The sequence below is a fragment of the Sphaerodactylus townsendi genome, linkage group LG07 (assembly GCF_021028975.2).
Source record: "Sphaerodactylus townsendi isolate TG3544 linkage group LG07, MPM_Stown_v2.3, whole genome shotgun sequence".
Lineage (NCBI taxonomy): Eukaryota > Metazoa > Chordata > Lepidosauria > Squamata > Sphaerodactylidae > Sphaerodactylus > Sphaerodactylus townsendi.
The window spans coordinates 55,429,413-55,443,777 of record NC_059431.1 but is presented as its reverse complement, the minus strand read 5'-3'; the positions used below and the strand labels follow the sequence as shown (position 1 = coordinate 55,443,777).

The 14,365-nt window shown below is 41.2% G+C and overlaps 1 protein-coding gene across 5 annotated transcripts in view; it reads right to left on the bottom strand.

The window, feature by feature from the left end:
• The window catches only part of YTHDC2 (YTH domain containing 2), a 46,293-nt gene that overhangs the window by 14,778 nt on the left and 17,150 nt on the right, over positions 1-14,365 (bottom strand). For all 5 annotated transcript variants that reach the window (XM_048503115.1, XM_048503112.1, XM_048503113.1 and 2 more), the window contains exons 13-23: positions 12,713-12,891; positions 11,944-12,040; positions 10,857-10,944; positions 10,688-10,768; positions 10,377-10,459; positions 9,565-9,670; positions 8,700-8,819; positions 8,091-8,363; positions 4,955-5,081; positions 1,839-2,044; positions 685-880 (exon numbers count right to left, since the gene is read on the bottom strand). In XM_048503115.1, the coding sequence (XP_048359072.1) occupies positions 685-880; positions 1,839-2,044; positions 4,955-5,081; positions 8,091-8,363; positions 8,700-8,819; positions 9,565-9,670; positions 10,377-10,459; positions 10,688-10,768; positions 10,857-10,944; positions 11,944-12,040; positions 12,713-12,891 (1,556 nt within the window). The remainder of the gene's footprint in view (positions 1-684; positions 881-1,838; positions 2,045-4,954; positions 5,082-8,090; positions 8,364-8,699; positions 8,820-9,564; positions 9,671-10,376; positions 10,460-10,687; positions 10,769-10,856; positions 10,945-11,943; positions 12,041-12,712; positions 12,892-14,365) is intronic.

Genomic DNA, 14,365 nt, shown 5'->3' with positions numbered 1-14,365 from the left:
ACATTTAAAATAAAGATAACACTATATATATATATATTGGGGGTTTTTCTACCTTTTACTCCGCTCATTCTGAGAAGTGCATGGATGCGTCCGCAAGGATGGGGCCAGCGGCTCGGCCTCGCTGGCCACAGGGAAAGCGCCCGCCCCGCTCGAACAGGGCGGGCGAGAGGGGAAGCCCGCAGCGCGCCCAGCCAGCCGCGGGCCATTGGTGCGCCCGCCCTGCTGCCTGCAGGGCGGGCAAGGATGAAGCTGGTGGCTCGGCCTTGCAGGCCACTGGGAAAGCACCCACCCCGCTCCAACGGGGCGGGCGAGAGGGGAAGCCCGCAGCATGGCCCAGCCGACCGCGGGCAGTTGGTGTGCCCGCCCTGCTGCCTGCAGGGCGGGCAAGGATGGGGCCGACAGCTCTGCTCGTGGAGCCGCAGTGCATGGGCAGAAGAGCAGCATGCGGCTCTCGAGCCGCAGGTTCCCTACCCCTGACCTAGACATTTCTTACTCTCACTATAACTCTAATGGTAGGAGAAAGAGCTTTAGCTCTGTTCTGCATCGAAGGCAGGACAACTGGGGGGGATCATGCAGCTTAATTATAACATCAAGGGCTGCCTACTGAAGCAAGTGGGTGAGCTATATAAATGACACCTTTCTTCACCATAGGCGAGGAGGAAATTTCTTACTCCCGTATTATACCTCTGAAGGATGAAGGCTCCTGTAAAGCATTACTCGGCAGCCTAGCAGATCCACAGAAGAGGGCAGCAGTGATAGGAGTCACAGCTGAACAGCATCTGATGTTGGCTATTCTGTGGGCTCTAGTCATTTCATCATATATAAGCCAGTCTGTGGGAAGTGCCTGAATAGCTGCCACTTGACCATTCGCTGGCGGAATCTGTTGGTGGTAACAAATAAATAAAGTTTTAAACAGAGTTTTTTCCTTCTAGGTCAATAAAAAGGGACCATATAAAATTATATCTAAAACAACATTCCTAATTATCTGGAAAATGTGGGCTGGGATCACTCAATTCTATCTGTGCAGCTGAAGGTAAAGTACAGACCTGAACAATACCTACAAGAGGGACCACGAGCACTCCAACTAAGTGTCATATGGATCAATAAACTTTTGACTAGTTTAGCCATAAGGCCTTAAGGCTTTTGTTGTTGTTAAGACTTCACCTTCACTTTCAAGAGTCCAAACTTGTATCTCAAGGTACTCTTCAAACAATCTGTTAAAAACAAATGCCTTTCCATTTTCCAATCATTATTTCTCCATGCTTTGAGCTGTTAATTAAGAGATCACTATCATTAGATAAATTCCTCATATAATTTAGAAAGTTTCACGCTCCCTACTTTGAATCCAAATGCAAACGTCAGTATGGAATAGCTATCATAATATCCACTGCATGACAGCTGACTCAGCACACCCACACTTACAAGTCATACTGTGAGCATCACTATAAAGAGGCCAGTTACTAGTCTGATTAACAAATCTGGCAGAAGGTTACTAGTCTACATAACAAATCCAGTTCAGACCACATACAAAAAATGGAGAAAAAGTCTACATAACACTGATGTCTGAGTTACATCAGAAGACACTGTATTGTTAACTTCAAAATTTAACAGAAGAATTTAGGACAACTGTTGACTGAACTACGCAAGCATTCTTCTCTCCACTAGGGACTGCACATTTTAAGAATGACACCTGGCTTCTGATTCAGGGATTTCACTAAATACACGTTTGAATAAGCAAAGCATGTAAAGCCAACATGACTGGGAACCGAATAACAAAGAAGCCTTTATTCCTTTAACTACACAAGTCTGTATAATTATTAACTCTTACACAATTTTACCTTTTTATACTGAGGCTGGCTCAGAACAGAGGTAGGATGAAAACGGACTCGTTTTTCTTTTGGTCCCGTCAAGACAACATTCTCTCTGTCGACATGAACTATATTTGGATACATTCCGGCCACTAAGGCCCCTTTCACCACAGCCCAGTTCTCTGAATTTGTGTTAACATCTCTGATATCACCTCCCCCTCTGGCTCTTACGAAACCTAGAAGATAAACGAGGAACAGGCTACACATTAGGGAAAAAAGTTATCCATTTCTGGTTTACAAATCTGCAAGGAGGTTACTTATGCTTTTTTAAGGTATACGTTGCGGTTTTGACGTATCACAGGCTGGCATAAGGAATTAAATGGGAATTATGGGGGGAAATTTGTGGAAGCTGCAGATGACACAAAGGCCAGAAGATGACATTAAAAAGTATAGAAACTCAGAAATACATAAAATACATGTATAATGTGGAATATCAACATATTTTATCTTTTAATACCATAAATACGCTCCATTTCTTTTTTTAAAAGAAAAAAATCAGACATTCTTTAATATGAAGGGAGGGCCAAAACATTTTATGCAGATTTCCAGATCACGGGGGGTGCCACAACCCTAACCCCATCAATGTGGAAGGGGTAACTGTACTAATTTAGATAAGCCCTATTTTGGATGGCTAGGCCCAATCTTGTCAGATCTCAGAAGCTATACAGGGTTGGCTCTGATTAGTACTTGGATAGAACACCAAGGAAGTCCAGGGTTACTACACAGAGGCGGGCAATGGCAAGCCACCTCTGTCCATCTCCTGCCTTGGAAACACTGTGGGGTCTCAGTAAGTTGGCTGTGACTTGACGGAACTTTCCACCACCTCCAATCTGGATGAGGAGAATTATGCAAGATTGGGACAATAGGGGGGAAAAAAATCTAAGAAACTGGGAACACATATGCACACTGCTAGACTGAGAAGTATTTCTTCATTTAATTTAAAGCATCAAATTGGTTACATGCATTCAAGCTTAGGGTCAGGTTTTCCTAAATCTGGGAACCAAGGATATTTTCTCCTATGAAATCCCATCTTTGACCTCCTTTAGAGCATTAGCCAATTTTAAGTTATTTTTTTCCTGATATCACATGGATATGCCTGACTGTCATGGGGGAAAAATGTTCTTTTGAAATATTTAATTGCAAACAAGATAGGGAAAAGTTTTGATCCTTTTATTGATTTATGTAATTATTTTGAAATGTTTCGTACTTCTGATCATTTTCCCCTGATATATGCTTTAGTTCACTTAGGAATGTAGCACTGCCATTCAATACTCATGCAAGATGCTGGAGGCTTGCATACACACTGCACTAAAGTTCAAGGGCTTATCACACTATTTTACATCCTCTTTAAACTCATCAGGAGAAAGAAAACAAATTTAAAGTCCTTTCAGCAGTTCCATTTGAGAGACAAAAAAATGATGTGAAAGAAGGTCCACTGAACCCCCAAACATGTCACAAGGTCCAAAGGGCTGCAGTGAGGAGCAGGGCAAAACTATCTTCCTCTACTGGAGTGTCATATGCCAATGGAAGAGTTCACATTCACAGATACATCCCTGGCAGAACTCTGCCCATGAGGATCCACTAAAGCCCAGCATCAGCTTCTGGGGAGTCAAAGAAGCCTACTGGAGGAAGCAGAGAAAGATCCACATTTCCGACAGTATGTTTTATTTTGGTAGAATTTTTACTACTTCTCTTTTTGCCATGATCATCAACTAGCAAATAAAAAATCGGCTCAAATATAAACCCAGACACTGCCCAAATGTCTGCTACATAACCATCTTTGTTTTCATGTCAGGATAACTACAGTGTGATATGGCTAGTGTAAACTTAAGTATGCATAGCTCAGATGAGGTCACAATCAGCAACACCTACGTAGCAGGTAGCCCGGTTCAAGTACCTATGGGACATCATGCAGGCACCCAGATCTACAACAGCCCATTACACCCAGGTTGCAGATGCTGGACAAAAGTCTGCTCTTAATAAAACCATATTCTTATGGTCAAAGGGTTGACAATATTTTCCAGCAGCTTTCAAATTATTCTAAGTTAAAACAATGGTCTAGATTCTATATGGGGCCTTGATTGGGCCACTATCATCTTCCTTTGCTCCACTTGAGAGAGTTCAGTTGAAATTTCTGAGAGCTGCCTTCCAACTGCCCATACATATGTCAAATGCTATGCTAAATTTGGAGTCTGGTATGGCTGAAGTATGCCTTGCTTCTATTGATCTCTGTTTAAAATTAAATTATAATCCCCAAGGCCTAACCCCCTTGATTCTTTCAGATAACGTTCAATCTACATGGCTAAGAGCAGCTGGAGGCAAGCTGAAAAGCTTAGATCTTCCCCCCCCCCATTCTGTCCTGTCAAGGGGGTACGAGCAGACAAAGCAAGCTCTAGAGCAAAGGATAAGGGATATTGAGCAGCAGGCAGACCTAGAGAAGCCACCAGCTTTCCTGTCTCCTGAAAATACTTGATATGTAGTATCCCCTGCTGCCTATGTTCTTCAATTGAAAAGGTCACAGGAAAAAGTCTACCCTTGCGAGATGGCAGGCACTCCCACCTGCCATTCTGGATGGATGTTACAGAAAGATTCCCATGAAGGACAGGATATGCCTCTGTAATTCAGGGGAAATGAACATGTGTTAACAAGTTTACTTTGCTCCCCTTTTACCAAGAGGTCCATTTTAAGTTTATTACTCCCTTGCTTAAAAGATATCCTGGTTGCTTGGGTTCATGGTATGCCAAAATATTACATGTAGATATAAAGGTTACAATACATATTGCAAAGTGCTGTGCTGTAGCTAGTAAAATTTGCCAGGTATTGTTGGGTTAAGGTTTATATATAAATATTGGAATCTTCAATCTTTTTATGCTCTTATTTATCATTTATCCTTATGAGTATGAAATTTCAAGTGGACATTATTTTAAGATTCACAAGTTACTAACATCTGTGGGGAATCTGTGAAATCTATGCTGGTCTTTGACTGTACATAATAAATACTGAGATTGAACACCTACGAACATGAAAATCAAGACAGTGAAATCCAAAACAATTTTTTGCCTGCTCTAGAGGTTCATAATAGTCACCTGAAGCTCTGAGCTGTCCAAGCAACTGTGTTCTCATTCCTATGATAATCTCCATTGTTGCCTGAGAAAGGAAGTTCTTCTCACAAAAAGCTCTTTCCCAGCCATCACTTCGCGCCTTCTGCCATGCCTGCAGGATAAGTTAGTTTAAAAGTCCTTTGAGTGCAGTTCCATAAGCATGCAGTATCCCTCCAGCGGTCATTTTAAAGTACAGTATATTATATTAAATATGTTCTGAAAGCTAATTTCATCAAAGCTTTCTATAATAACTCAAATTATATTCTCTCCCAACAAAGCCTTTAAACCATACTGCTTAGGGTTAAACTCAATGCAGCTGGGTCTAGTGAGTTGTTGCACTGTAGTTGAGATTATAGGCAAGATGGTACCCGGAGCTGCCTGCTAGCCACAGAGTTCCAGTGAAGTTTTTAACCACCTAGGAATGGGGTTTATATTATTATTATTTTAATCATTTTTACTATTTATTGAACTATCAGGACTGAGTTGTGAGAGGCGGATTAGAGTGGTTGGACTTCTCTGATTTAACTTCCAACCTCCCGGTATTGGTGATTGCAAATCAGCAGCAGCAGCAGCTGTACTTACTTATTATCCGGCAGTCGCACAGTCAAGCAGCCCTGTCACGGTCAGCTGAAGGGGATGACCCCTCTAGGTGATGTCGAATGAAATATCAATGAAATAGGCCTGGTGGCAGGGCGGCGGCGAATGGAATATCAGCGAAAGGGGTCGGTGGCAAGGGTCCCCAAGCAGTGTCTAACAGAGGAGCAGCGACCAACCGAGGTCGTCCACACCCAGGTTCTACTGGAGGTTCCCGAACGGTGACAACAGTGGAGATTAAGGCAGCCCACAAGCGGTGAGAGCCCTGGGGTCAGGTGGGCTTGGCAGCCTGTGACATCTTTTTTCAGCGGTAGCTGTGGTTGGAGCCCCCTGGGTGGAAGCAGGGGACAAACGGCAGACTTTCCAACTGGCACCTCTCTTGGAAGCCCCCCGGTGCTTGCAGCTGAGTTATTAGATGGGCTTACCCAGGGACAGTGGCAGTGGCAGTGGAAAAGACAGCTACCCACAGGTGGTGTGAGCACCAAAGAGCCGACAGGAGGAGGTCTGGTATCTGTCCCCTCGTGGATGAGAACCTTGGGGGAAGGCTTCCAGCATATTATGCAAAAAAATTTGGCTACTATTTCCACGAAAGGTGTATTGATCTTACCAAACTGACAAATGTGGGTCATCTTATTAATGCTTGCTCTCCGCTGTTTTCCTTATTTCAGTTACTGTTTTGTTTTAAACCTTTTCAGATTACATTAAATTATATCACGGGGAGGTCAGAATTGAATTAGGTTAGGTTGATGTAGGTTAGATTAGATTAAGATAGGTAGACTTAGCTAACCTTCTCACGTCTTATGTTGTTGTTGTAAGGTTGTGAAATAATAGGTTATTAAGTATTAGTGCTAGCTTAGTAGAGTTTTTAGGCTCAGTTTAGTATAGTATCCTATCTTAGTATAGTATTCTTGTTTAATATAATATTGTTCTATATGTATTAGTTCCTAGACTAGGTATTATTATATGTGTGTTTTATGTACTGGCTAGTTAGTAGGTTAGTAGTTAGTGGATTAGCTGTCTTAGGTAGGGATGACCTTTATTGCATGTGCCCATGAAGAGGCCTTGGGTGGGTTGGGGATCCCAGTGCTCTTGGGGTGTGGGAGATACAGCGATAAGGTCAGGCTGAATGCAAGACACAGAGCGAGATATGGACAGGCTCGCCCTCTGTCTGACCTGCGGCCTATCCCAAGGGATGCAGGTTGTATGGTAGGGTTTTCTTACTCTGCTCCAAGGCTGCTGTTGATGAATGCAAGGTCGCATGTGTCACGGAAACATGGGTGAGTGAGAAGGTGACAGTTGCCCTCAATAACCTCATCCCGGTACCGTGGCAGTCCAGCAGCCTCAGACACAGGGCCAGAGGGGACGTGATTTGTGATACTATTCCCTTTAGGATGTCCCCTGTCCTGGCAATCATTGGCATAGTGTGTTTGGGGCTTTACTGGGATCAACCTGAGAAGTTGGCTGTTATGCTAGTGCACCAGTCACCTAGCCCACCAGCAGACAGCCTGTTGAGGCTCTTGGAGGTCATCTCCAGGTGGGTGTTACAGCACCCAAACTTGATTGTATTGGGTGATTTCAATGTCCATGCCAATTCGGCTGCCTCTTCAGTAGCCGCTGATCTACTGTCATCCATGGTGATGCTAGGCCTCTCACTTGTTAACATCGGAGATCCTACCCATCAGGGAAGCCAACTCTGGACCTGATTTTCATGGCAGGAGTGCATGTGGTCTTATCCTCTATGGATAGAGTGCCGTGGTCTGACCACTACATTCTAAAAGACCGAATTAATGCTGCCATACCCGTCTAGGCGACGGGCATTTTTGGGCCAGCCCGCAGAGACTAATGGACCCTGAGCGGTTCCAGGACATACTGTGGGAGACCCCACCCACTGGCAACACCCTTGATGTGCTGGTAGGGAGCTGGGAGACAAGACTTTCTGAAGCCCTAGAGCTTATTACCTCAAGACGCCCCCTCTGCACCCCTGGCAGGTCAGCTCCTTGGTATACTAAGAAGTTGCGAAGGATGAAGTGGGAGCTGAGACAGCTTGAGCGAGTGTGGCGGCGGTTTTTTTACGAAGGGCCTAAGAGACAGCAGTGAAGGAGACCAAGAGAGTTTACTTTGATTCCTTCATTGAGACTGCAAGCTCGTGCCCGGAACAATTATTTAGGGTAATTCGGACTTTGACAACCTTTTCTATAGGTCCAAAATCTGAGGAATTGGTGTTTAGCTGTGAGGCATTTGCGAGCTATTTTGCAGAGAAAGTCTTTTCCTTTGACAAATACAATGCAAGAATTATCTACCTTGGTACTTGCTCATGATGGACAGAAAACCAGTTTCCCAAGGGACAGTCTACAATTTGTCCTTAGCTGGCAGAATCAGGAAGGAGGATAGAAGCAGAAGCAATATGGATCAATTTCTATATTCCCATTTCTGCACTAGTAAGCTGTTCAGATGAGTTAGTTAAGCTAAGATGGCTAAACACAGTGACATACGAGTCATAAATGTTAATTTAGTTGACTAGCATTACCTGGAAAGCACGGAGAAGGGCCATATGGTCACTAAATGTTCCTGCAGTAAATCGTTTCCTGCACAACATAGCTGCACGTTTTTGAGAGGCCTGTGTAGGTAGCACAAAAGGGTCACGATATGCAAGAGTACAGGCAATTGTCAGAATAGGATCCAGGCACTTCAGAACAACAGCGCACAACACCATTTTACCAAGATGAGGCTCTACTGGTAAGTCTGCCAGATGATAGCCAAGTTCAGTCAGATCTTCCCATGTATCCATAGAATCTATTGTCTGTTAAAAAGGAGACAGAGAAAGAGGTCAACATAGAATGAGAAGCACAATATAGAGGGATTCACCATAAACTCAAATTTGAATTAGCTGAGTTTATTTCTCTTCTGTCCTGATTTTATCCAAGTATACCTTATGCTTGGATAAAATAAACAACATTTGTATGTTTACTTGGGGTAACAGCTTCTGCAACAACACTGGAAATAGCCACTTTTAGTTAGAAGCTCAGAAAGAAAGTCCTTTTAGAGGCAAAGTATTAGACACTTAAGTGCTTACAAAGATTCCCACAAAATGAATAATGAAACAAAAATTCAAGCTAGGTTCATTTCACTTACTCACCTTAAGCATCTGTACAGCATTTCTCACTATCAAAGCAGGTGGTGGTTCTGGAGCTCTCATTAAAAAGTCAGCAATTGGACAGTTGATGGGAGCTAGCAATTTTGTATGCAAACAAAGCTCCTAGAAATTAAAGAAATGGTTTTCAGAAAGACAGAGAGTACTTTATCTAGAACATTTAGATATTTATTACAGGGATCCAGATGAAGAACCACTTTCCATTTCACTGTGTAACTCAGAAATATTTTATAAATTATTCCCAAGACTTCTGAAAACAATACTGGCAATGGATCACTTACAGCCTTATGCAAACTTGTTTGGGAAACGGTACCTAAAAAATATTTCCAATCAATAATTAAAGGATTTAAAAGACACCACTGTGTCACTAAATATGCCCAGGCATATACTGGGACTGACCATAATTCCCCACCTGGAGGGAAGTGGGTATGGTAGTTTCCGCCCCCACCTCAAAATACAATCTTGGGAATCCATAGCCTGTTGTTTCATTAGACACCTAAAGTTATTTCCTATGTTGGCTTGGATGGAGTAGAATGAGATAAGGAAGGGCCAGCCGCATTCCTTTCCTGCAAAGAGGGAAGAGTCAGGTTTCTCTGGGATAGGACGTGTGGCTTTGGGTAGGGAAGAGAGGCCTCCTTCCTATTTGAAAGGGGTTTTTGGCAGGGTTTCCCAGTTCTGTTAATAAATGTCTGATGCCAAATTTCCCCCTGAACTGCTGTTTTCACATAAGACTTTTGCTCACACAGAAGTGCTTTTCTTGAACAGGGATCTTGACAGATGTTAACTAAAATAGTATCATTCTTTACACTGAATTATGAAATCCTGTATAGATTAGTGAAAGATCGCTCACCTGTAGAGGCATTCTTAGAAGTTCTGGGGTCTGAAATTCAAGCATGTTCTGGAAACGAAGTCTACTGAAAAGTCGGAAACAAATTCCAGGCCGACAACGTCCTGCCCTTGTTAACAAAAATGATTATTTAAGGTGAAACAAACACAGAAGATTTGGGTGCTGTGTGGTTTCCGGGCTGTATGGCCGTGTTCTAGCAGCATTCTCTCCTGACATTTCAGGATCCTCTGAAGATGCCAGCCACAGATGCAGGCAAAACGTCAGGAGAGAATGCTGCTAGAACACGGCCAAACAGCCCAGAAACCACACAGCACCCAAGTGATTCCAGCCATGAAAGCCTTTGACAATACATTAAACATAAAGACATATATTAAGTAAAGAATTAAAGATGATTTCTAAGGTATCTTAAAAGCAGGTAATGTTTCACAGAGAAAAATTTAAATATTTTTCAGTAAAAAGAGGTTTAGGGTCATTTTAAATGATCAAAAATATGGTCTGGTTTTGATAAAGACAAGAGAAACTGTAAACTTATAGCTGGTGATATGAAGTAGAACTAGTTTAAACTACCGAAGAAAGATTATCTTGTCTCCAGAATGGCCTAAAAAGATTCTTATCAAAGAAGGAACATGCAAGTCACTTTTATTAAAACCAGTTTCAAGTGAAAATATTATGCATAGCTTTTCTATACTCAAATTACTATTTTCTATACTCAAAAATATTATGCATAGCTTTTCTATACTCAAATTACAGACAGAACCAAAGGAGTATAGCTTCTAGATTCATGGCAGGAAACAAATTAATAGTACTTGCATTACCTGCCCTTCCTCTGGATAGCACTAGCTTTAGAAATCCATACCATCTTTAGCATAGTTACACAGTTTAATGCATCAAAGGATTTCTAAACAGAAGAAAACAGTACTATCAGAAAGGTTGCCAAGGGGCATGGATATTTACATCAACAAAATATATAAAAGTACAATACTACAAAGTGAGTCACAAATTTTATTTTTGAAGACATACTTTAAACCCTTTTAACAGTAACATGTATTTGTCTACGTTATATGACCCCACAATGTAATATTGGATCATAATTTTTAATTATAACCTCAGTTTTGAGTTAACATACCTCTTTCATCTTTCCAGAATCAATCACAAAGACAACATCATTAACCGTGATGCTAGTTTCGGCAATATTAGTAGAAAGAATCTGCAATGACAACACATTACATTTAGTTACAGTACACAAGAGTAATGCAGGTTTCATGGGAATAGATGAAAAATTATTTGATACTTGCTATTTTGCGGATGCCTGGGGGTGAAGTTTTCAGCACCTTCTTTTGATCTGAGGTTTGCATATTTGAATGCAACATAAAAACTTGGAACCTAGTGTCAAAAAGGAGTATGAATGAAACAAAACATGATTTTCTGGTAGTATTATGTCTTATTTATTGCAATTTTAACAGAAGAACAGAAATATTCAAAAATACAAATACCAAACAGAATTGAAAAGCACAAGAACCAAACAAACTCCAAAAGCACCTTAACATATTATAAGAGAACAATAAAGTTCAAATGTCTTTCACATAAAACAAATTAAATTACAATGAGTTTAACCAATTTTACTGCCTGGCCAGACACAAGTATGAATAAAATTTTCTTAAATGGCCATGCATAAAGAGAAATCACATAAGTTATGGGGGGAGGGGGGGCAGGGTAGGATTCAGCAGGTTCGCACCACTTCGGCAGAACCAGTTGTTAAAATGGTGCTTGAAAACAACCAGTTGTTACATTTGAATCCCACCACCAGAACCGGTTGTTAAATTATTTGAATCCACAACGGGGGTGGGGGTGTTACGGTATACAATAACTAAATTATTTTCACCAGTTCTGAACTCCAGTTTTAGGGGATTAAGACAACCATGAGAAATGTACATTAAGGATATGAAGTAGAGGGGGCTCTACAAAATATAGGTGAAAGCCTCCAGCTCTAGAGTTTCAGTGATATATAACCGCCGATATAGAGTACTTGGGTATATTTAAGAGTTAGCCTGAATATTAGCATGGTCTGAAAATGGATTAATTTAAAGACAGATCTAAGCTTATAAAATATTGTGATGGACAAATATGAAGTTCTATTATTATCTCTTTTAAACAAACTATTAAAAAAGAACCAGTTATTTGTCTGTCATGTCTAAAATATCAAGTACAAAAGTTCAGTATCAGCCTAAACAAACAAACAAACCCTGATCTAGAAGAATGGAACAGTACCAAAAGTTTGTTATAATCCATAGACCAACTATTAGAAATAACATTTTCTGCCTAACTGTTAGAAATAATATAAAACTAAAACCAACTAAAATGTTGAGAGGCACAGATTTTTACCTGTGTGGATTATCAGAAAACCTCTTGTCATCAAATAGTATACGATCTCTCAAACCAACAATCTCATCATACCCGGGAAGGAAAATTAAGACTGCTCCTTTAAGACAAAAATTCTGAAGTTAAGGGAATTAGAGAAAATATCTGCACTGGTAATGAGCCAATTTCAACTAAGCCCTGACTGGTTCTTCATACAGCATGAAGGTTTGAAGACTGCTAGTTTGACTTTCTTTGACATACACAGAACTTCTATAATGTGAAACAAGACCTGCACACCTACATTCATATGCAAATCAACTGGAAAAGACAGGAGGCTTAAGCAAGTGGGATACCCTCACAAGCCAAATGTCATCATAACGGCAGCCTTGCTGAATAGACCAGAAAGTACATCTCATCTAGTATGCTGCTTTAAACATTTGGAAACCAGACACTTTTAGGAAGTTCATAAAGAGGTCACACAGGCCTCAATTTACACTAGATACTCTGTGAAGGGGAGTGTGCGCACCAGTACACAGGGCAGGGGGAGACAATCTTTTTTGGCCAAAACCCCCTCAACATCCATCTGTGAAAATGTCAGTAAGCTGGCAGCGGGGGTGGAGAACAGGGTTTTACTTTTCTAGACACCGGGGAAACAAGCTGAACAAAACAGGATCATGCACCTCTGTTCAATGCTGGGTTGCCTACCCCAGGTGAAAGATGAACAAGTCTCTGATCCTAAAAACTTGGGTTCCTAATATTAATTAAATTGAAAATAAAATTACATTTGTTTTACCTGAATCACAGCTATGACAGATATTATACAGTAGGTGCATAATGAGGTCAAGATCCACCTTTTCATCATCAAAACTGTGATGATAAGCCTTCAAGAGTTCTCTGTCTTCTGCACTAAGTTCTCCAGCATTCGCATGAACCAAGGAACTTTCATCTAGATTACCGAATTCTAGTGAAGCACTGAAATATATTCATAAGATACAAATAAAACCACAACACTTACACAGTAAGGAAACAGGTCAGTCAACTAATATACAAGTAACCGACTAAAAGGACAATTAGTTATCTAAACCAGGGTAGACACCAAACAGCACATTTAATTACAGTCACTCCTTTGTGAAAGCATGAATATGTTGTGTTCTCAGTTAAATCTATATGATGGAATTGGGTTTATAGTGTGACAACAGAAAGGGAGGGAAAAGGATGCAGAAATCTCACTGGCCATGGATGAGTTACTTTTGCTTGGCTTTACAATGGTCTAGAGTTGTGAAAAGATATTTGCAAGGATTCTTGAAGTGACACACAACAGTTCTTGGATTTGGTGCCCATTCCCATTGGCCTATCCACAGTCAGCTTCTCTGTTCAAGGGTTCCTGGTGGTGCTGAGCTAGAATATTTCCAAAGTGTTTTTCTGCCCAAATCAGAGCAGAGTTGCCTGCTCCTGTAGGGTGTAAGATCACATTTCACTCTGATAACTGATATGTACTTTTAATGTGACATTTCTCTTTTATCTAGGACATGTCTTCCAGCTACTAGACGCTTGAAGCCTAGCACAGTGGTGGTGAACCTTTGGCACTCCAGATGTTATGGACTACAATTCCCATCAGCCCCTGCCAGCATGGCCAATTGGAGTGCCAAAGGTTCGCCACCACGGGCCTAGGAGAACCAAGTCAATTGCATACAACTCCAACCTAATGTGCTTATCACTTAAGAAGTTGGATATCAGAACCTGGGAATCCAAACAAATTAATAATATTCTTTTGTTCAGATTGCTCCAATTGCATCCACAATCGAGGGATTCCTGTATGGCTAGTAGGACTAAATTTCTTCTGAGACGATGGCTTAGAATGTTATGTTAGAATGATAGCCCATAAGAGGGGACAAGAGTGAAAATGAGCTCCCTGAACCATGTCCATACTCTTGAGGTTCTGAACGCCCAATCTCATCAGATCTCAAGATGCTAGGCAAGGTTGGTCCTGGTCAGCATTTGGATTGAAGACAGGACATGGAAGGAGGCAATGGTAAACAACCTCTCAGTGTCTCTTGCCTTGAATAACTTACTGGGTCAACATAAATTGGCTTCAACTTGACAGCAAAAAAGAATTATGTCATGAAATTATCATAGGGATTAGTAGTTTATACACATGAAAACCCTTGGTTCAATTCCTGACCTTTCGTCTGTTCTTATAAAATGTTCATGTAACCTGTGAGATTCAGTATAAAGTAGTTCAACAATGCATCTCAAATGTTTTATTAAACAGCAGCTTTAAAATGAACACAATACATAGGCCAGGATCTAAGGACCCACTCTAGAGGACTGCCAATTTGCTTAGATAACCTGTTCCTTAGTGAATCAAGATGTTGAGTGCGGTCTGCAATACGGGAGAGGACAACTGTGTCAAGTATGTGAGCCATCTATGCATTTCAAAGATTGC